Source organism: Cavia porcellus, unplaced genomic scaffold, assembly GCF_034190915.1.
Source record: "Cavia porcellus strain 051 isolate PalLab524CR breed Dunkin Hartley unplaced genomic scaffold, mCavPor4.1 scaffold_27, whole genome shotgun sequence".
Lineage (NCBI taxonomy): Eukaryota > Metazoa > Chordata > Mammalia > Rodentia > Caviidae > Cavia > Cavia porcellus.
This window is the reverse complement of record NW_026947510.1, coordinates 49761814-49785515: the sequence shown is the minus strand read 5'-3', so window position 1 is coordinate 49785515 and position 23702 is coordinate 49761814. Positions and strand designations below refer to the sequence as shown.

At 37.4% G+C, this 23702-nt stretch overlaps 1 protein-coding gene across 1 annotated transcript in view; it reads left to right on the top strand.

The window, feature by feature from the left end:
- The window catches only part of Lmntd1 (lamin tail domain containing 1), a 34089-nt gene extending 14119 nt beyond the window's left edge, over positions 1 to 19970 (top strand). Inside the window, exons 5-10 of the mRNA XM_063238410.1 lie at positions 7727 to 7913; positions 8584 to 8703; positions 14667 to 14881; positions 15896 to 16067; positions 18075 to 18149; positions 19869 to 19970. Coding sequence (XP_063094480.1) covers positions 7727 to 7913; positions 8584 to 8703; positions 14667 to 14881; positions 15896 to 16067; positions 18075 to 18083 — 703 coding nt within the window. The 3' untranslated portion in view covers positions 18084 to 18149; positions 19869 to 19970. The remainder of the gene's footprint in view (positions 1 to 7726; positions 7914 to 8583; positions 8704 to 14666; positions 14882 to 15895; positions 16068 to 18074; positions 18150 to 19868) is intronic.
- The last annotated feature ends 3732 nt before the right edge of the window (positions 19971 to 23702 follow it).

The following is a 23702-nucleotide window of genomic DNA, read 5'->3' as shown; positions in this document are numbered from 1 at the left end:
CAAGTTGATATCGGTCCTAATCTTCAGGTTCAATGATCTTATTGTCTGCAATGATCACTTTTTTGTTAATACTGCATTTCTTTTTATCGTAGCCATTTCTCTGCATTCCCTATTTAATCCTTTCCTGTAGTATTCTGAATGCTCAAATACAATTATAAGGATTTTTTCCCCTTTCTTACTATTTCTAATATCTGTATCACTCCTAGATCAGTTTTGAATTTATTTTTCTTTGTAATATGGACTGTATTTTTTCAGCTTATTTATATTCCTTTTTAGTAGCTGCCAGAAATCTTGAGTTTATCTTGCTTGGAAGCTATAATATCTTTATATTCCTATAAAATTCCTTATTTGTGTTCAGGGCACAATTAAGTAACCCAGAAATAGTTTTAACTTTTGGAGACTGCCTTTTAAAATCTCTTAGGTTGAAGCACAGCAAAGGTTAGTCTAGGGATAATTATACCCCCTACCGAGGCAAGACTCCTTCAAGTACTGCATTCAGTGTCCCAGGAATCATAAACTTTTTCACGCTATCAGGTAAAAACCAACATTCTTCCTAACCATGCGACAGCCCTGTTCCATCTATTCATTTTGAATGTTGTTTTTTTCCTCCAGCCTTGGAGAATGTGCTCGAATGCACGTGCATTTTCTCAAATGCAAACACATGAGACGAATCCTCTGCTCAGCACTCAAAGCAGGCTAAACACATCCAGGCATCTCTCTTCATGCAGCAATCCCCTGTCTGGTACTTTGCCTGTGACCTACAGCCACCTTGGTCTCCCCAGGAACCAGCACTACCTCCTCCAGGCAGATGATCCATCAGGCTTTTTCTAGTGCTCCCATTCCCCTCCACCTCTCCGTGATGCAGCCTAGAAATTCTCTCATGAAATAATTAGGAAATTTTAGGGCTCAGCACATTTGTTCCCTCTCAGGCATCACTGTTTTTCAATGATCAATGCCTAATAGCTTCAAAGCATTGTTTCATATATTTGTTACAGGATTTCTGTTGTTTTTAGCTGGGATTTTCCATTATTCTCTCTCGACTAAAAACAGAAGCAGTTTTTCTTTCCTACTAACCACCCACCAACACCATCTCTGAGGATTTGTTTATATCTGCCAATAGCCTGGGCGGGGTGGGGACCTTGGAGGGTTGTAGGCAACAGTGAATAAGGCAGAGATGTTACTAGAATTTTCTCTAGTCATGCATACGCAACTTCTATATCCACGATATCACCTTGGCTGCAAATTTAAGATATTAATTAGACATAGATTGGAAGAACTAAAACTTTAAAGATAATTCTATCAACTTACAGAGTAACAGAAACTTGAAAGCAGATAAATAACATGGGACAAACATGGAGAACCCAATAAGTAGATAAATCAATGCTTAAATACGTAATGGAAAGTTATTCCTAAAAAAAGTAATATAACCTTGTTTCTTTTCAAACTCTTTACAAATCAAATTTGTGCCAAGGCTACTGGTAGGCACATCACTCTCCAGCCTTAGCCAATCACAAATTATAAGAGTTGCTTCTTTACTAAAGATAAATGGAGGGTTTGCAGGGAAGAAGGAAAGATAAACACTAAAGGCTGTGTAATAGCAGATTAACAGCTTGCCTCTGTGAATTTCCATGTATTGTGTGAAATGTTTTCCTGTAGCTTTAGGTTTGTATCAAAAAGGAAGGCAAATGAAGTGCCCTGATATGATAAGTGTTTTGTTTTCCTTTAGAGAAGCAAATTTATCCTACTTATGTGCATAAAGCAAAACAAAACAATGAATAAACAGTTCACTTAACTAATGAAAGATTTCCGAAAAGCAACAATCAGTATTCAATACAGACAGTGACAACAAAGGGACAGCCAGACTATTCTAGGGTATTATCTGTTTAAAAACAAAAGTTAAATAGTGATCATCTCTGTGGGAAGAAGCAAAGTCTAAAAAACAAAAATGTTTTCTATCAAAAAATAAAAACATCCAACAGAGAATTCAGTAAGAGCAATCACAGTAAGGTAAAAGTGTCATAGCAGAATTCCAGGGATGTCAACGATGCTTAAAAATGTAACACCCATAATTTGATAAGAGCCATAATGATCACACACACACACACACACACACACACACGGGAAAGGCTATATCAACTGTTCAAAAGTGAACCTCTAGGGACAAGCATTCCAGTGTTCTGGGTATGTGACAGGAGATAACAATTTTGAGGGGAATTTGCTAACATATACCTACACAATCTATGGATGCTCGGAAAAGGACCCAGGAGTGATGGTCAAACATACGAAATTACTTTCCTCCTCAAAACAGTTACCAGTTTGAAAGCAGCAACAAAGAGGCGGACAAGTGTACGATCCTGCTCTGAGGCTGTTGGCCAAATTCAGATCTTTGTGGTCTTTGGTTTGAGGTCCCATTTCGCTGCTGAGTGCCAGAGTGGAGTCACTTGAAAGCCTAGAGTTGGCTCCCAAGTCCTTGCACATGGGCTGTAAGTGCACCCACTTTTTTCCTTCTGCTGCAGCTCCCTTCACCTGCTAGCTGAAGGCTGCTCTCTAATTTTAAACATTTGTTTGATCAGATTAGACCTATTTGAATGGGTTGGATGTCTTATCCATTGCATGTTTTTCTAGGAATTTGTTTTGCTGTCTTGTTACGACTTGGTTTTCCCTATAATACAGAGAGGATAGATATATCTGTAGAAATTCACACATGAGTTTTTTAAAAAAAAATTATTTACGGGAACAGATTATATAATGCAAGATGTAATGAACAGATACTCTGAAGAAGAGACGCTAAGAAACCCAATGCTAATTTTGTAGCATTATGATATAAATTCTAGCAATACTATTGTTCGCTGATTAGAATGACATTGGTCTGGTCTCTTGAGTTCAATTTCAGCATATGTAGAGAGCCTTCATCATCCTGTAATGATTTGATTAGGTCTATAATATGCAATAAGTATGTAAAGTGGGTGAAGATGGGGACAACTATTTGTAAGAAACTAGAGACAGATAGACAGTGAAGATCTCCAGTGGACTTGCTTTGAAATCTGTATTTCTTTAAATTGTTTTTTTTAACTGTTTTGTTCTGTTTTGATATGTTTAATCTTACCCTCTCTGAGATGTAAAACAAGTGTGTAGGACTGATAATCATATTACTGAGTTTTTGTTCGATCATTGAGCAGAACTGTTTGCAGTGTCACTTTTTGAATGTCATTCTAAATACTTTAATTTTGTAACCTGAACAGCTATTTCTAAGATGACATTATGTAACTTATCAACCAGCGATTTCTTACCGTTTGTTTTTCTGTAATTTTGTATTATTTCTACCCTTTTTTATCTCCATGTATTTATTGTTTCCTTTTCTTTAAATAAAAAAAAGTTTTAAAAAATTCATAACTTTAATTTTATCTGCAAAGTGTTTTTTCCCCATGTAACACAACAATTCCTAGGATCCAGGGATGAGGGATGAACATCTTAAGCAGTCATTCTGTTCTACAAAGGAGTTCCTTCGAAAGCAAACTAATACAGTACCAAAAAAAAGAAAAAAATTTGAGGAAAGACATATCCAGCAAAAACAAAACTTATATAAAGTCATAGGGATTTAAAGCCATTTGGAATAAGCATCAAATGTACAGCTGTATCAATAAAAAGACTAAGAAAATATTAAAATATTCAGAAACAGGATGCATGACAAAGATGGCATTGAAACTCAGCAGAGAGCTGGGCATGGTGGCACAATCCCTACGATTTAAGATGTCGAGGTAGCAGGATTGCAAGTTAGAAGCCAGCCTGGGAATCTCAGAGAGACTTCGCCTCAAAATTGAAAACTGTAGAACGTCTGACCAGCATACACAAGACCCTGGGTTCAATCTATAGTACCATCAAAATCTGAATTAGAAGAGAGATTATGGCCAATTTAGTAAATATATCTGGGAAGATTAACCCCTTCTATGAAAAACACATATGCACATATACTTACACATACACATACACATACAATGGTCCCTTACAATGGTCTAACTTAAAATTTTTCAGCTTTACAATGATGTAGAAGCAATACACATTTAGTAGCATTCATACTTAGAATATCGATCTTTATCTGGTCCAGCAGTGCTCTGTGATGCTCCTCCTCTGTGATTCTGGGCAGTTGCAGTGACTGGCATCACCCAGGCAGCCACCTGACCATGAAGATAAACGCTGCAACTCTCCAGTGTACCACATTGTTAAGATACGATGTTCCGTAGGTCAAGTGCATGAAGCGCATTTTTACTTTATGATATTTTCAATTTATAATGCATTTATCAGAAGGTAACTCCACCATAGTTAGAGGTACATCTTAGATATAGATCAATCAATAAATAAGATCACTTATCAATAGATGGATAATAGATGACAAACCAATTAAAAGGATATCCTTAAGATATTTAGAAGAAAATGTGACATAACATTAAGGAAGGAAGCCAGAAACAATGAAGCAAAGGTAGTAAACTTGCACTCTAGAGGAGACTGAGGTAGGAAGATTGAGAATCTGAGTCCCGCCTGGGTAATTTAGGGACTTAGCAGGACCCTGTCTCAATTAAAAAGGGGAGCAGGGACACAGCTGAGTGCAAAGGCCCTGTATTCAACCCCCAATATTCCTCCACCAAAATGAGAATACACAAAGAGTTATTACATAAAACACAAAAGCAGAAACAGTAAGAGAAAGATTGATACATTTCACCACAGTAAAAATTTTAGTTTAAACTGTATCATAAAAGACATCATTGATGGAAGGTTTTTGAAACTCTCTCCTTGCAGAATATGTATGAATACATTAAATACCATCTGACAAATACATCGATCATAAGCATGCAAAACAACTGATAGAAAAGTGAGCGAAATGTTATGAACAGGCAATTCACAAAAGAGAAAAATGAGTTAACCAAAAAGTAATTTATTCCACCGCACTGTTTTCAGGGAAAAACATTAAAATAATGAGATACCTTGACATCTATGTTTACCGCTGAAAAAAAAATTAAGTCTAAATTTTGACGTGTGTGTAAAGATACAGAGAAACCACATTTGTCTAAATAGTGTGTAAATTGTGCAACAGCTTGAGTTACGTATGCTCTTGCAATGAATTCTCTGTGATTTCAATATAAACATGAGCCACAAAGTGGGGAAAAGTGACTAAAGAGGCTAACTGACCACTACGGAATGGTTTCTATGCTGTGATGTTTTTCTCTGGAAGGAAGCTGTAAAGCATTCAAGGATTCCCAGCAGGGAAGTGGGGTGTCAGGTGTAGAGACACGCAGGTTGCACAGATACACAGATTACTCTGGAAGCAAAATGGACGGTGGACCAGAGCAGGCACCTGGAGATACCAGTTAGGATGCTGTGGCTGTGTCACACCTTCGTTCAGATGGAGAAAAGGTGGTGCACACAGAGGAAATGAAACGTGCAGTCCACAGGACTAGGTCGTGGGTAAAGCATGAAGGATAAAGAAGAGGAAGGCCGTGAAAGTCTCCGGCATGCACAGCAGTGAGAATAAGCAATGCACCGGAGCAATCGCCCGCTCCAGGAGGAGATTCCGACAGGCAGAATGATGGCTTCAGAAGGGCCTCTTGTGATCTGTTGTGTCTACAAGTCTGAAATTCAGCCAGAAAGCCCAGATGACAGATTTTCCTCTAGCGATCACTGGGTTGATGATGGAGTCTGCAGCACTGTTCATGGGGAAGGTCACCTCTGCAGAGTGATGGGAATAAAAGAAGCCTGAGAACAGAATCCGAAAGATGGGCAAAGGAAGAGGAATCTGAAAAGGAGAAATTAGTGTCACAGAGGAAAAACAAGGGACAGGGAATTTTAAAGATAGGGTGTATCCACCAGACGCAAATACTGCAGAGACAGCACAGGCCAAGAGCTACCACTCAGTGTACCGACCTGTTTCGTTTCAGTGGAAGAGGGAAGGGCCGGTAGAGGTGAACCTTGTCTTAGTGGGAAGCAGAAAAAACAGTTCTCTTAGTGAGAACCACAGTCTTTTAATGAGGTGATCTGCTAAGAATGAAAACAGACACTGGCTGAGCTCCTGGAGAAGACGGCTTCCTGCCGATCATGAAGGCCACCACTCAGGGCCTGCCAGGGGGGATCACTAATATTTCAGTAGCAGCAGGACTAGGTCTTGGGCTGTGCTTGCCTTGGGGTGTGCTTGCGTGTGCGAATGTGCCAACTGTTCACCCCACCAAGGCTGCACAGGGTTTTAAACAAGTGGAAAGTTGAATGACTGGTTGAAATCTCTTTGAGATAGTAATACTTAAGTGAGGTAAGAGGGCAAATACTAGCATACTTTTAGTGGCCTTGGGCATGGGACTCAGTCTCTCCTGTTTTATTTATAAAATGAAACTAAAAATAGTGGCTGCCTCAGTTGATTTTTAGAATTAAATGAGATAATTCAGTGTTTCTCGCATTTTTTTTTCTTTTATTGGTACTGGGGATCAAACTCACGATCATGCAGTTGCAAGGCAGGCACTTATGCCGCTGAGCTAAAACCCCAGCCCCAACTTCTCACATTTTTTAAATGTGACCTTCAAGGGAAAAAAAAATGTAGAAATAAATATATAAATTTGACCATCTATAAGAAATACATATTTTTTTTTTGTCTTTTTCATTGTTATCGGTACCGGGGATCGAACTCATGACCACCTGCTTGCAAGACAGGTGCTTATGCTGCTGAGCTAAATCCCCAGCCCCAGAAATACATATTTCTATGAGCAGGGTATATGTTATTGTGACAATTAAGTGAGTTACTATAAGTCCACAATGTCATCACCAAAATGTTTAAGGAATTATGTAATTTTAAATTCAGGATTTAGGGATTTTAGGAAGTTAATATAGTATTATAAAATACATATTATATAATGCCTTATCAGATATGGAAAAAAATCAAACATTAATCTTTCCTTAGAAAAGCATGCATATTCATACAAACTATGAACAAGGGCTATAAATATCTTGGCTTCAGTTCATATTTTCCTGCAAATATGTTTAAAAATTGGGTGGGGGACCCAGAACTTCTTGGATTTTGCAACTGTGGATAAAACTTACAGAGAGACAGACATACAGGAATACATAAAAATAAAAGGATGCAGGTATATTTTCAATTACTTGATACATAAGTATTATTGGCTAATATTGTTGGTATAGGTAGACATTGTTTTTAAGATGGTTGGTCCTGACCCATCAGAGTGATTTCATGTCTTTTGAATGAATTGTGAACCACCCTATGAAGAATACAGACATACAAATGATTAGCCTGAACCCTAGAACATACTAAGCTCTCAAGTTAGAACAAGTTAGAAAGTAAAAAAAAAAAAAAAAAAATCATTTTATATTTGCATAAGAATTAAACTAGCTACTAGTTACCTTCACATTTTTATCAGAAATAAATTAAGTGGGCTTGTGTTGAACAGCAGAAAATTTAAGACATTATAATTATAATTTCATTTGGACATTTATGTCCTGATACATAGAGCACCTTTTAGGTTTTATTTTATGTGAAATAGACAACTTTATTGCACCAGAAAAGAGACTGAACTGGGTCAAGGCATTTGTCTTTGGTTACAAAGTATATGATGTCCATGTCTAATAGACAATGTAGTTTAGGGGCAACTTACAAAGTATATTTATTATTTAGTTCTTAAAGTGAGTCAAACATGTTCCAGTCACTTCACAATCTTTGTGTTCTATTTTCTAGTGCTCTAGCAGACATTAAAATAGCTGAAGTGGATGTCAAGGGCTTGTTTGTGAAGCTCACCAACTCTTCTCCTGACAAAGAAGTGGAGATTGGGAATTGTAGCCTCCAACAAAACGTGAAAGGGCAGGCACTGTCTCTGTACCGATTCCCCCCAAATGTCGTGATGCAGGCCGATTCCACAGTAACGGTGAGCGTGAGATGCAAATACTGTGAGCTTAAACCACAGTGGACAGACTCCACGACACTGTCACCTGTGGGACTGGCACCAGGAGTCTCTCTCACCTGCTCTGCCAATAACGTGATCTCACTGATGGCGGGGGTGGTGGTGAATGGGGCCACTTAATCTCTCTTCCGGATGCAAATTAATACCAAAAATCAAATTTCCGCTGCATTTTTCCATTTAGTGTACAATATCTTTTGTTTTTATCATTTAACCATTTAAATGGGTTCCCTACACTCAAATTAAGCAAGCATGTCCTTATAAGTCAAAGAGATTATTTGCTCAGAGCACAGGGAATTAGTTGACCCTAGAGGATCCCCATTTCTTTTTAATCCCCCTTAAATCAGATTTTTGCCATAGCTATTTGGTGTTGTATAACTTGGCAGTATACGTTCTAGTCTTTATATTTTGGAGCCCCTCTGAAGTTGGACATGGTGGCACACACCTATAGCCCCAGTTACTCGGAAAGCAGAGGCAGGAGGATCTCTTGTGCTCAGAGATTCAGCGTGCCATTAGACAGCAGGCCTCTTTAAACCTCATCTGTTTAGAAAGACCAAGATGGCATAACACTGTGTGACATTTCCAGACTATGTTGACTTCCGTGGCATTGTGTTACTAACAAATTCTTTTCTTGTAGGTGTGGGCAGGAGCGTCCAACGGAAAGCACCAGCCACCATCTGATTTTCTCTGGAAGGAACAAAACATGTTTAGAACAAGTCCAAACTGCACAACAATCCTGTGCAGACCTAACGGTGAGGTTAGTGTCTGGTTTGTCGCAACATCTCTAACAGAGTAATAGTCCCTGTGTTCCTTTTCCCCCCATCCTTAAAAGCTTGGGTGGCATCATCACTAAAGGGCAGAACACATCAGGCAGACCAACACCTCCCAGTGTCAGCGTCCCCAGGAGCTGATTACAGATGGGCAAAAGTAATTCTGGTAACTTGTTATGTCTAGGAAGTTGCTTCAAAGTCAAGGATAGATTTTATTTACATACTTAGCCTGAAAAGGAGGATGAGGAAGAATTGTTTATAGAGATTCTTTATCCTTGGGTCTATCTTACACACTGCGAATATAAAATAAAGATGCGGTATCTGCTCCCAAGAGATAGATTCCAGTAAAAGAGTTTACGGTCTTGATTTTAAATGACTGCACTTTATTCTCTCTAAAACTGACTGTGTATCGGCCTGGGTGTGGCGGTGCTGCTTGTGATCTCAGCCAGTCAGAAGGAGGGGGTCACAAGTTCCCCGCCAGCCCTGGCCACTTAGTGAGACCCGATATCAAAATTTTAAAAAGCAGGGCTCAGGGTGTAGATCAGCACTAGAGCACTTGCTTAGCATGCACAGGACTCTGGGTTTCGTCTCCAATTCCACAAAAAAGAAAAAATAATAGTGACTGTATTAGAGATAGCTTTGGGTAACATTCCCAGTATCTGACAACTTTAGGTTCTCATTCAGCTTTTTCCATGGGATGAGAATAGCATAAATATATTCCCAAGGATACACCAGCAAGGTTTGAGAGCGTCTTTTTTTCCCTGTCTTTTGGAACCAGGAATTGAACTCAGGACATTGTGCTTGGCAGGAAGGTGCTGGGCTGCTGCTGAGCTATTTCCTCAGTCCTGGAAGTGTCTTTTTTTTTTTTTTAATAATAACAAAAAGTTACTTCTTTTTCAAAAAGTTTTTTAAAAAAATATATTTCTTATCTCCAAAACAACTTAACTGTGGTATATAACTACTAACACATCAACTATGTTGATCAGCATCAATCTTCAAGTTTCTTTCTTGCTATATTACACTTAATGCCTAGATTGACTTTCGCTTTAGAACAGACTTAGCTAATTTATTAAAAACCACTTAATATGCCCTGAGAACCGTTGCTATCCTACAGACAGAGCACTTATTAGAGTAATTGAGCAACCTTTTATCACTGAGCTTTAGATATCTTTGAGGACTCAAATGGAATGTTATGATAATTCGAATAATTTTCATTGGAGGAGAAAATAAGGTTATATAATCTAAGTTATATACTTTGTCTTATGAGAAATTACTAGCAAAACCCAGATTAAAATGAAGGCATTTGAACTCTCACTGTGTTGACCTGCTCTGGGACTACAGTTGTGGTTTTTATTTACTCTGTGCACCCTGGCAGGTGATTAGTATTGAGCCAGACAGACCAGGTCCCCGAGCTGCTGGATTGTACATTGTCATTCCCTGCAGCCCAGTGAGACTTTATGCCCCGGTCATCTCTTTCCCCAGGGATCTGAAGTACTTCAGGATCAAATCATCTCTGCAGGATGACATAAGCATAAATGATGGTGTTTGCTGATGACAGACTGACGGACTAGTTGATTGATTCATACTGAAAATAGTTACATATATTTGTTATGTGTCAGGTACAGTGGTATGTGCTAGGAAAAACAGAGGTTGGATAGATGTTGTCCACAGGAAACTGAGGGTGTTATTAGTAGAAATCACATGTAACCACCAAAAATTGCAATACGTAAAATAATAATTTAAGAGAAATATGAGTGTGACAGATGACAGCATGGTGCTTAGATCATAGATGCTGACTATGTAAATGAGAGAGTCAGGAAAAGCACTGAGAGGGAGAAATACTTGTTGTGAGCCTGAAGGTCAGAATGAGTTTGGCCAGCTGAATTTAACCTGAAAGGGATGTTGTTATCCTTCCCACCTCCATAACTCACCTCCTCTATGCCCTCCTTCTCTCTGTTCTAAGTGCCCTGGTCTCCTTTTACTTTCCAGTTCTTGACTGTTTGTGTAAGCCACAGGGCCTTTGCACATGCTCCTCATGTTCTGTAGATTGTCCTACTCCTCTTTCATCTAATAAATCCTACCCATCCTTTAAGACTTTGGCTCAAGCCTTTTATTCTGAATCACATCCCACTGGAATATCCTACCCAAGGTAAATCATTAAGTATAATTTAATTTAACTAGAAAACATTTCAACTGAACAGACTGAAATGTGACTTTAAGTCAATTTGAAACCCCAGTGTAAACACAAAGTCCTTTTATAACAAATTCATTCCCATTCTTACCTTAGTGATGCTGGACCCTGCTACCTGTGATAGATTTTCCTTGCAAAAAGAGCTACTACGTGGTAACGCATAGACAGATCAAAGCTTCATCGGAACCTTGCAATTATTTTCTAATTATATAATTTATTTACAGAAAATAACCATATCTTCCAGAAAAAATCACAGAGCTTTCTTTCTTCTGCCAGAAATAGCAGGTAGCTCAATAGATCAGAATGGGCTTGTTTCTCTTTTGTATAACACTTGTTTTTCAAGGTGGAACAAACAGAAATTATAGTATATGTCATTTTTAAAAAAGAAACCAAAAAGAAGTATGACTTAGATTACTTTTTGAGTCATCTTATCCCTGTTGTGGCAATGGTTAATATTCATCTGGGTTTTTGTTTGGCTCTCCCACGGTTAACTATGTAATTGCTATGTTCTCATCTATAAACGATTGTACAATTAGAGGTCTGTGAGTCTCTGGATTTTTAGAACAGGGCTAGAGTTTTTTGTGCATCAGTCATGCTGTTATCCCATAGGATTTGTGGCCTCTTCACTGTCAAAAACAAAACAAAGCCAACAGACGTGTTCCTATTTGTTCACGGCCTGATTCCCTAGTCTCTAGGTTTACATTCTAGTTCCAAACGTGGAGCAGACCTTTGCTATACAGTAGGAGCTCACTGAATACCTGTTTATATATGCATTTTCTTACTTGATTCTCAGTAACGTTCAAGTATTTTACAAAGGAGAAAAGTGGGATTTGAAAGTTAAATGGGCTGTTACAAGACACGTGATTGTAACATGACAAACCTATCACAAAACCATATATTTTAACTCCAAGAATGTTTCTATTGTACTACAAATAATCTACAAGGTTCTCCAAACAACATTCTAGAGACAAGGTTAAATTTTATCATGTCATCATCATGATCATCCAGTATTTTAAATCTTTACAGTGCAGGGAAAAATAAAATATTGTTCTTGCCTTGGGAAGCCCTACAATATAACTAAGAAAGACCATGGATTTAACGATCACACTGAAAAGATTATGAATTTATTTTCAGCATAAACGTCTATGTCCAAGTTATTTATAGAAAAGGATCCCTAACTGGTATCATGCAGTGGGTTTTTCATGCTGTTATTTTTGAAAGTGAATTTATGAAAATTTTTTTTTGATTTTCTCTTTTTCTGTTGCAAGCCTAGCCTCGCTGAATTAGCTACGTGTTATCTTTATGTCTATTTAATTTATTAAGCCAGCCTTAGCATGGTAATAGCATAATGTCCAAATCTCTAATGTTATGAACTGAAAGATTACAAGAACAAGTAGAATGTGAGCATATATTTTGGTGCTTAATTTTTTCATGTCAAATTAACTATATAAGTGTTATCTGAGTGTGATGGCACATGCCATGCTGGTAATCCCAGCACTCAGGAAGCTGAGGCAGGAAGATAACCATGAGTTTGAGGCCAACTTTGGTTACATAAGTTAATTCAAGGCTAGCCTGAACTCCATAGCAAGACCCTTTCTCAATAAATAAATAAATACATTAATAAATAAATAGTTTAATCTCTGTTCAGGACTTCCCTGGATAATTTTTGCATATATGCAGTAATACACACACACACACACACACACACACACACACACACACACACACACCACATATTCAGGAAGTAAATCAGAGTCCACTTCTCTTTGGTACTCACGAGTCTCCTTAACTCTCACTTAGAATTCCAGCCCGAAAAACATGTTTTTCTTCTCATTGTCGCCAGTTTTATTCCCTATTTTCTCATTCTCAAAATGTGGAAATATGAAGCATCATAAATATGTGAAATTGTAAATTAATATATTTCAACGACTTTTTCCACAGTCCTTTAATTTGACTGAATTTCCCAATACTCTTATAAAGGAATTCTCCATGACTACCCTCCTCATCTTGTATAAAAGGACAAACAGTCCAAGACAGTGGATGACTAATCCGATGAACAGCATGTAGTTGTACACTTAATTTGTAATTTTAAAACCTGGAAACTAAAGCCAGAACTTTGACTGCACCCCTCACCACGTAGCTCACTCCTGCATGCACAGTATCTACACAGCCACGCACAACCGGATTTTAAAATGTGTTATACCTTATTTTTCGCCATACACAAAAATCATCTCAAAATAGATAAAAGACCTGAATATAAGATAAGAAACTATAAGGGCTGGGGATTTAGCTCAGCGGCATAAGCGCCTGCCTTGCAAGCAGGCAGTCGTGAGTTCGATCCCTGGTACCAATAAAAAAGAAAAAGACAAAAAAAAAAAAAAAAAAAGATAAGAAACTATAACATTCCTAGAAGAGGACAGAGAGAGAAATTCCTGCATGTTGCCCCTGGCAGTAATCTTTTGGATTATGATGCCAAAAGCTCAGGTTTCAAAGCAAAAATAAATGGAACTACATCAAACTAAAAAAACTTCTGAACAGTGAAGGAAATAATTAACAAAAGAAAATGACAATCTATGGACTAGAAAAAAAATATTTGCAAACCACGTATCTGATAAGAGGTTAATACCCAAAATTCATAAATAACTTACAACTCGGCAGCACAGAGGCAAGCCATCCAACCGAAACTTGGGCAGATTACTTGGCAGATATTTCTCCTCAGAAAACAAAAATATGGTCAACAGATTTATGAAAATGTGCTCAGCTTCACTCAGGTTCTCAGCATAACCCAAATTAAAACTACTGTGAGATCCTACCTCACACCTATAAAGATAGCTATTACCTAAAGGAGATAGACAAATATTGGCAAGGTCAGGGAAACGGGAAACTTTGTTATGCTGCTGGTGGGAATGTAGAGTGGTGTAGCCATCGTGGAAAGGAGCATAAAGGCACCCAAAGAAACTAAAATCAGCACTCCCACAGGACCCAGCAAGCCTTCCAAGAAAGATGAAGCTGTCACTCAGTAAAGGCATCTGTTCTCCCATGTTCATTGAACCAACATTCATGATAGCCAAGGTATGGAAACCATCCATGTGTACATCAACAAACGGATAAAGAAATGGGCCCATAGGTACAGAGGAAAACTAGTCAGCCTTTTAAAAAATAAAGGGGGAATTTTGCCATTTGCACCACATGGATGAATCGAGGACATTATGCCTAGTGAAAAAAGCCAGACACAGAAAGAGAAATACTGCATGATTTTGTGTATTGATTGTTCTTAAAAGAGAAACGATAGTAAGATAGACAATAAAAATGTAGTTAACCAGGGGCAAAATGGGGAAAGGAAGTCAAAGAATACAAATAGATGGTTTAGATGAACAATTCCAGCGATCTAATGTAGATCGTGTTAACATTAATATTAGCTAATTAACATTACATTAGTGTTAGTTAATTTTCATATTAACATCAACATTAGTTAACATTAACTGTAGTTAATCAAATTGTATTATTTATTTTTTATTGTTGCTAAATAAGTAAATTTGTGCTGTTCTTGTCATAGCTAAAACAACTATGAGACAAATGTTAGACATAGTAATTTATTCAACTATAATAGCCATCGTATTCTTTTTATGTCTCATAACATGAAATATAAATATAAAAATTAATTTTATTTTAAAAATATAAATTCCATTGTAATAAATCTATGCCATTAAAAATATACAACTCTAGCAATATCTGATATTTATGGGTCATTTTCATTAGGCCGTTGCCTGGTACACTCCTATACACTGGAAGCAGGTGTGGGAAAAATTAGGCACCGACATCGAATTTCACAGACGGTCAGTAGTAATGCCTACCTTCCGAAAGCACATGGTTTTATGGACAACATCTGCCAGCACGATCAGTGAAGGGAAACAGGATCAAGCTAAGGAAGACACCTCAAAGTGTGACCTAAAACAGGCGCAGATTCTTCGGAGGTAAAATATGTTTTACTTTTTGTGGATTTTTTTTGTTTGTTTCCTTGGAGTCTTCTTATTAGTTAATCACTGAGCCATATGGGAATGTCTGGATGACAGATATGTGATGAATAAATAAATCTAGTCATTGTTTTAAAACAATGAATACAAAATCTAGTCATGGTTTTAAAACAATGAATAAATAAATCGTTATAATTTTTAAACAATGATGTTTTTAATAGGACCCAGATGGAAAATGTAGACATATAAAGTGAAAGGGCACTTACATACTTTTGAGCAATAAAAACTGATGGTCTTTGAGAAGTAATAATGAAGTCCTCCAGCTGCTTGCTTTTCCCTGGCATCACGGTTTGGTTTGGGGTAAGGGTGCTCAGGGGCCGTTGGAGGCTGAGGCTGCCCCAGGGCTTTAGCACAGACAGAGATGCACCCCTAGGAATTTTATCTTGGGTTAGGAGCTGGCTGTGTGAGGGGTTGAAGACAGAGAAGGGCCAAGGAAAAGAAGAAGAAAGAAGAAGAAGAAGAAGAAGAAGAAGAAGAAGAAGAAGGAGGAGGAGGAGGAGGAGGAGGAGGAGGAGGAGGAGGAGGAGGAGGAGGAGGAGGAGGAAGAGGAGGAGGAGGAGGAGGAGGGGGGGGGGAGGGGAGGGGGAGGGGGGAGGGGGAAGGACGGGGAAAGGGAGGGGAGGGGAAAGGGGAGGGGGAGGGGAAGAGAAGGAGAAACTATGATTATATATATATATATCATGTACAGGTACAAATTCTCTACAATGAATGTGATCATTATGTGCATATAAATTGTACCAATAAAATTTTTTTAAAAAGTGCTGGCTGTGGACAGGGATGCTGAATTCACTTATAGGCTATATTTTGGGTGTTACAATAAGTGTTCTGTTCACAAGATCTAGAAAAGCCATGCTGTCTCAGTTTTAAAACACGCTCCCACTTTAATCACACCTTCAATACGAAGGCCACCACATGAAATGCATTTGGGCTTCAGTGTGTAATTTTCTTTTACAGAGAAAAGGAAGCGCCACCGACCCTTTTGCCCAACCGCAGTCCGTGGTGCAGCAGTCCCTGTACCCCTGGGCATCCCTACTGCTCCCTGATTAACCACGATGGATGCACCACCCCCGGAAGCAGTTCACAGCCACAGCACGGGGCTCAGTCCCCCAGGGCTGACCAGCCTCAGGTAAGGTGAAAGGTTGCCAGCTTAGGTGCAGAGAAAGCAGTGTGTTTGTTCTTGGTAAATAATGGAAAGTATTCGTCCAGTTTCTGTAGCAAAGTTCTCAAAGCAAGTATTGTAAAGCACTCACTTACCTTTGCTCTAGTTCAGGGTCTCCCACAGTTCTTGATGAATATCTGTTGAATCAGTGAATCAAACAAACAGCGTGGCCCTCAGCAGTACCTACAGTTCCTGAAGCTCTGTGGGAAACTGTTTTGTTTTTTTATCAGGCAAGAAAAGCTGGTCCTGCAAGTTATGCTATGCTAAAAATATTCATCTTTTCCAAACACACCCCACTCTAGGGTCCAAACTCTTATTCTTTGTCAACTAGAAGTTTCTTAAATTCTACAAATTAAACTTTTAAAATTGGTAGTGTTAACCCAAGACTTGCAAAGGGATTTCCCAAAGTCCATGAACCTGTTAAAATTGTGCAAAATTATGTGCCTGTATGATTTTCCTTCCCAGAAACAGAATTGTAAGAACTTTTGTTTGATTTCTATGGCAAGAGGTGACCACTAAGAGACATGATGTGAATGATTAGTTGATGGCTGATTAGATAGAGCCATTCTTGAATCACTGGCTCGTTTCTTTGAAAGAATATGTACTAAGATTCTTCAAGGCCAAGTTGCACAGTTTTTTAATATCCAATATTTTTTAAACTGTACTTTTTAGTATTATTACCATACACTCAGTAACTGGCAAAGAAAAAAAGATACAGCAAAAATTTGCCAATTTACTCATAAGTTCTTCACCAAATTTATTCCTTTCACCAAACAATAATAAATAGGCTGGGGTTTTTTTTTTTTTTTTTCAGACACAGAATGAAGAATCATTGATGCAAAGAATAGTTGTCTTGTTTTTAACTGCCTCTCTTAAATATACTGGACAGGCAGTTAGAGACCAGCAAATAAAACAAACCTCAAAAAACACACATATGCCATATTTATACATTAACTACATTTTTTGTAAAATTATATTAAATATAAAAAATATAGGGCTAAAAATATACCTCAGTGGCATAAACACCTGCCCTGCAAGGTCCTCAGTTTGATTCCCAGCATATATATATGCATATATAAGAGAGTATATTATAAAAACCATCCATATACTAACATTCAGAGTTAATACATGTTAGCTGTCACATTTCAAAATCTATAAATTTGAAATTTCTTCTAATCATCTGATTTCAGTTTGATATTAAAGTAAGTCATCTTTTTTCTCATTTTTATACTTTAATCACATACATAAAAATTCATAAAATATGTGTAAAATAAGTCATGTGTTTTTATTTTCCTTAAGTAGCCTGATGCTAAATGTGCCTTCTCTTTTTTATGTAATAGTATAATTTGGGTAATTTCAGTACAGTTATATATGTAGTCCGAATTCAGTCACTTTAGATACTACATACTATTTCATTATATAATCTTACTATGTTTTCTCTATTTCTCTGTTAATGTTTTGCTTTGCAGCAGTGTAGGTGGAGCTTTTATATTACTACAATGCTTACACCAAAACATGTCTACTTGTGTACACATACAAAAGCTTCTTAGTTTTCATGCATTTAAAATTTGCAGCATCTATATTCTCAGCAAGACTATGCCAAGCTGCTGTAGAAAGAGTTTCACTAATTTATGTTGCTACAGACATTATAAAGGATTTCCCATTCCCATTACTCTTACCTAGTTTTATATTGCCAGAATTTTAAACTATTTGTTAACTGAGTGAATGTTAATTGTAGTTCATTACTGTTATAATGTGAAATTACTCTTTAACACATTGTCATAGTTTATATTGGTTGGCCCCAAGCCGCGTATGTTTGCATTGTACATTTGTGATTGGTTTATTGTCTAGCACTTGGATTGATGGTGTCAGGGCTACACTCACCTAGGGGTGGAGCCAGCATACAATATAATGGCTGGGAGAAGGCGTGTCTCTCACTCTCTCTTTTGCTGGTTTCTGCCTTGCTGATTGCAGCTGCCATGAACTGTGGCCCCACCATGCCACACTGCCTTGGAGCCAACTGGGTGAGGATTGCCACCTCCAAAAACTGTAAGAAATAAACCTTTCCTTTCCCAAATTTGGGCATCAGGTATTTTGTCTCAGCAATGAATAAAAAGTAACTAAGACAGAATTTGGTACCAGGAGTGGAGTAGTTTCTGTCAGTACACCTGACCATATTTTTTTTTCAAGAGACTTTGTGGGCAAGTTTGAAAAGATTCAGACATGTTACCTGGATGCATAGAGCTGGAACTGCTTAGCCTGTTCTTTAGAGTAGATTCTGGTCAGAGCTCAGGAGACCAGAAGGCTGATAGCCTGATGGTAAAGTCCAGGCTTGGGAGGTTTCTGCTGGGAAGAAGGACTGCATTGGTTGTTGGACTTTGCCCAGAGACTTTGCCCAAGACTAAAGGCAATGGACTGATTAAGCTGGCAAAGGAAATTTCAAGGTAGTCAAATGTTGAAGCTGTAACATGGCTATTGTTGGGAGCTTTTAGCCAGATTTATGTTGCAAATCAAGAGGAAAGAACCCAGCAGGATAATTTAAAATGCTGTAAGTTTGGCTAGAAGAAAAACTCCAATAAAGCTGTGGATTTTAAAGATAGAACTGAGACTTTGATTGCTGAGAAGAAACAGAGAAATAAGAAAGATAGCCATGGGGCATCCCAGGAAGCAGCAGGTCTCCATTTTTTGCAACCTCAAAACTGCAAAAGTGGAAGAATTTGCTCAGAGGGAAAAGCTACAGAGCATCATGCTCCAGAATGGCAATAGCAGCTACATGAGGTTCCAGAATGGCAGCTGCCACATAAGGTTCTGGAATAGCAGCAATATAGAGAAGCTTTTCCTTACAATCAGGTAAACAGAGCCCAGTGATCCAGGAACTAGACCCCTACAGCCAAGAGAGAAAAAAGCCTGGCTACTGCTTCAGCTGGCATCAAACCTTGGTGGCATCCACAGGGTGCTGATTTACGTGCAAGGAAAATGCACAAGTTTTGAAGGTAAGACAGTTTCCACCTCAATTGCAAAGGGCCTGAGAGGTCAAGCAGTGTGCCCTGAGAGGGCAATTTGTAAAGATGTAAGGGTGAAGCCAAAGGTGCAGTTGATAACCCAGAAATTTGGAAAAGCCAGGAATATGGATCATCCAAGGAAAGCTGAAAAAAGAAAAAAAAAAAAAAAGAAGCTGTGGGAACTGAAATCCCTGAACTTGCTATGAGAGTGTAATCACCCAAGCCTTTTGGAGCTTGCAACTAGATTTATTCAAATGCTGAACATGGAACTGTAGGACTTAATGTTTGCCCTGCTGGATGTTGGACTTGCTTTGTTTCAAATGCTTTATATTCTCCTGTTTATAACCTTTGGAATGGTAATATTTATCTTGTGTCTTTGCTTTTCAGAAATGTTTAACCTTGTTTCATTTGTTCAGAGGGTTATAGTAAGAGTTTGCCATAGATATTGGAGAAGACTTGGAACTTGGACTTCTCAGCAATGCTGAAAATGTTAGGACTTTGGCAACTCTTGGAAATGGACTAAATGTCTTTTGTATAAAGGACGTGCATGAATCTTTGGGGGCCAGGGGTGGAATGACATGGTTTATGTCTGTGGTCCCCAGGCCTCATGTGTTTGCATTGTGCATTTGTGATTGGTTCATTGTCTAGCACTTGGATTGATGATGTCAGTGCTACACCCACCTACGGGTGGAGCCAGCATACAATGTAATGAGGTAAGAAGGTGTGTCTCTCTCTCTCTTGCCTGTTCCTGTCTTGCTGTTTGCAGCCACCATGAACTGTGGCCCCGCCATGCCACCCTGCCTTGGAGCCAGCTGGGTGAGGACTGCCACCTCCAAAAACTGTAAGAAATAAACCTTTCCTTTCTCAACTTTGGGCATCAGGTATTTTGTTTCAGCAATGAGTAAAAAGTAACTAAGACACACATAATACTTCATTTTATATATAAGAACAGAAAAGTTTCCCTATGTCTTGCTAATAAATCTGTGATTTATAATTTTTAATTTTGTGTGTATGTTAAAGTACTCTAAGTTCTGTATTTTGTCAATAAACTGTTAAAGTAACTATTTACATTAGATTTTAATAAATCAAGTGTAAATCTTATAATGTAGGAAAATGAGAAAGAATACCAAGATATATTTGTGAAGCAATACATCATACTTTCATAATCAGTTAAAAATATATAACTTTTATGATATAGGCATTATTTGGTAATATCACAACATAAACAAAATGGATTTCATTATTGCAAAGTTAGTTTGAGCTTTAAAAGTTAACCAAATATCAACTTAACAAGAAAGAGGAAAATTACGTCATAATATCAGTAAATCTAGAGAGAAAGTGCTTTATAAAATTCAGTACCCTCCCATGAGGGAGAACATGTTCAAAACTAGGACAAAAAATTTTCTTAACCTGACAAATGGTATCAACAAAATTCTTAAAGCAATTTATCATACATATTACTAAAGGGTAGGAAAAGTCTTTCCTTTAAGTTCCAGAGCAAGATGAGAATTCTCCTTGTGATGACTTCTACTCAATACTGGACTAGAAATCTGAGTGCACAAAGGTAAAAACAAAAAGGCATTACTTATATCTCCTTATCACATAACTCAGTAATTTCATTCATATGAACTATTTATTCCTAACAATATATGCATGTACACATCAAAAGACTTATGTGTCACAGCAACTGTATTGTAATAGCCAAAAACTAAGCATTGTAGTTGTTTAACAAGGTAATGGATGAATTGTCACATATTTATCCTAAGCAATAAACAATGACCAAGCTACTGCTATGCCCAGTGACACCCATGAATTGTATAATCATAACATGGAGCAAAAGATACGAGACAAAAAGAATAATTCCATATATACAAAATTCAGGAACATATAATATTCAACCATGGTGTCAAGGATCAGGATAATTAGCATTTTGGGGAGGAAGAAAGGGAGCTTGGGGGATACTTAAAAAATGCTTCCAGACTACTGACAGTGTTCTGTTTACTGATCTGAATAGTGTTATAAATAAGTTCCTATTTACATCATGCCATGATTCCTGATTTGTGAGCTTTCCTGTATATATCTTATAATTAAATAAAAATTTATTTTTAAACTGTGATGACAAGAAAATAAAAATAGAAAAGAAAACACAGTTACAGCAGCAAGCACTGATTGTTTATACCCTGACAAGGAGAAAGAAACTAAAAATAATACATTGATGAACTCGGAATGAATATTATGTAATGAGTCTTATTCAGTATAGGAGAAAAATAATCGAACCATAAATTAAGCCTAAGCCTGTCATTACATTACAATATGCTGAAAATTAATTTTAATATAATTCATTGAATAGCTCAGCTGTGTCCAAGAATACCTTGTGGCAGAGATGGCTCACTGGTGTCCCCAAACCATTGTCCCTTTAAATCCAAATCTTGAGGTCCAGAGAAACTTACATGTGACCACCAAGAATAAAGAATTTTTTCTTTGCCTCTGCTTCATCTAGCAGAACCATGTGTCAGCGTTCTGGACTTGAAAGTGAACATGGATGTGTATGTAGCATCTGGTCTGAGCTCTCCTGAGCTATCTTTGTGGCGTTATGATAGTCCTAGAGCTGCTGTCTTTCAGCTCCAAGTGGCACTATATCCTGAGGACAGAAGAGCCACCTTCAGGGCCTTGTCCTGGCCCATCGCCAGGCTGTTAAATGAGGGAGAAATAGTCTTGTTTAAGCCATTGTTAAATTGGAGCATTGTGTCTGAGCCAGATGGTACACACAGCACTGCTGCCACTGAAGATTTAGTTTCATTTAATAGGGTCCTGTTGAAGATGAAAACAAACATCACAGCTAGAACAAGCTTTTTAAAGACAACTAAATAAATGTGAATACAGAATGTGTGGTAGACATCGAGTTGTCTTTTTCTTGGGTGCATTGTTAGTGGTTCTGTTGGTGGTTTTGGGGAGAATCATACAGAAATCTTGAAATACTTACTAATGACTTGGTGAAGTAACCACAGATAGATAATGTAAGTATGCAACATACTGATGATTGAATCCAGGTGATAAGTATACATATTTAATTGTATTATTCATTGATCCTTTTTTATGTTTGAATTTTTGCAATAAAAATTTGAAAAATAAAATAGATAAGACATTTTCGCTGGAAGGAAGTTTGCATTGGAGCTATATAAGAACAAAGACAAGGTAGTAATTGCAATGAGAAGGCTTTACTCTAAGGAAGGACAGGGCCTTCTGCAGGGCAAAGGTACTGTTCAGTGCTGGCGGTACAGACGGTCGGAGACCTGGAGACTGTGTGCTTTTGTTTTGCTGAGATTAGCTTGCAAGACCATAGACAGCTTCATCTGTCTCCAACTCAGATCCAATGGCAGAAACTAGTCTGAAGGTAAGACGTGTGACAGATGTTGGGAGTATGTCTATTGCCAAATACACTTAATTTGCACACTGTGGAATGCACTTTGCCTGTTATGTAAGATCTACATTGTACACTGCAGTAAGATTTAATTGTGTGCATCTACCACTGGTACTATCTTTAATGCAGATATTATTTTAGTAGTAATGGTAATAATTTCTCATTTCTGAGGGCTGCAGAGCCACACTACAAAAGAAAAGCAACTTCCCCCAATGAAGGTAATCATGTATTGCAAACATATGCTAAAATAAATAAATAAACGCAGGACAAAGATAATCTAATGTGGGAGTGAAATGTTAAAAATATCATCAGTGTAAACTCTACTTCAAGAGATTACATTTGTGGAATTTTACTTAAGTGGGATTGTGATCAGTTGGTCATTATAGTTCAGTAGATCTGACTAATCAATCTTGTGATCAAAGTAATTTTTCATAAAAAATCCCATCAGGTATGATATGAAGTTTTTTATGTGTTCAGATTAGTATCTGATTTGTTTTTTATTGCTATTTGCCTGTGTTTCATGACTTATATTTTTTAGAAATTTTAGCAATTTGGGATGCCTAATATCGTATTTCTATGACTGGGCAAAGCATTAGTTAATATTATTTTTACATAAATTTTATAATATTAGTCAATAATTTAACTAGAAGTTATAGAAATGTTTAAACAAAACTTTTCTATTCTGTGGAATAGAAGAAATTTAGTCTTCTTACTATCAGACTGAATAGAAAATAATAACTTGAAGGAAGATTTTAAATGCTAAGGAGTTCAGTCCATGTTTTGTTATCAAATAAGGCTGCAAAATTGAGAACTTTTATATAAGGATAATTACGTTACATCATGTGTTTGAGGATAGTAATTTTTCTCTTCTCTTGCCGTATGAAAATTTAGATTATACAAGAGTTATACTTCTATCGGCCATTTAAAAAAAAACAGACAAATGAGAAACTATTTACATCTCTTCTTACATAGAGCTGAAATGTTTCTTTAAAGCCCAAATAAAAAATTCCAAGCTAGTACTCCTAGTAATAAAATAATTAGGTGACATCATAGCCAGATCTTTCATTTCAAAACATCTCAACATTACAAAACAAATGTTTTAAATTGCCCTTTAGTTATGAAAGCTTATAACCTTATTTATAGAAATATGTCATTAATGATCCATTTCTGCACACAATG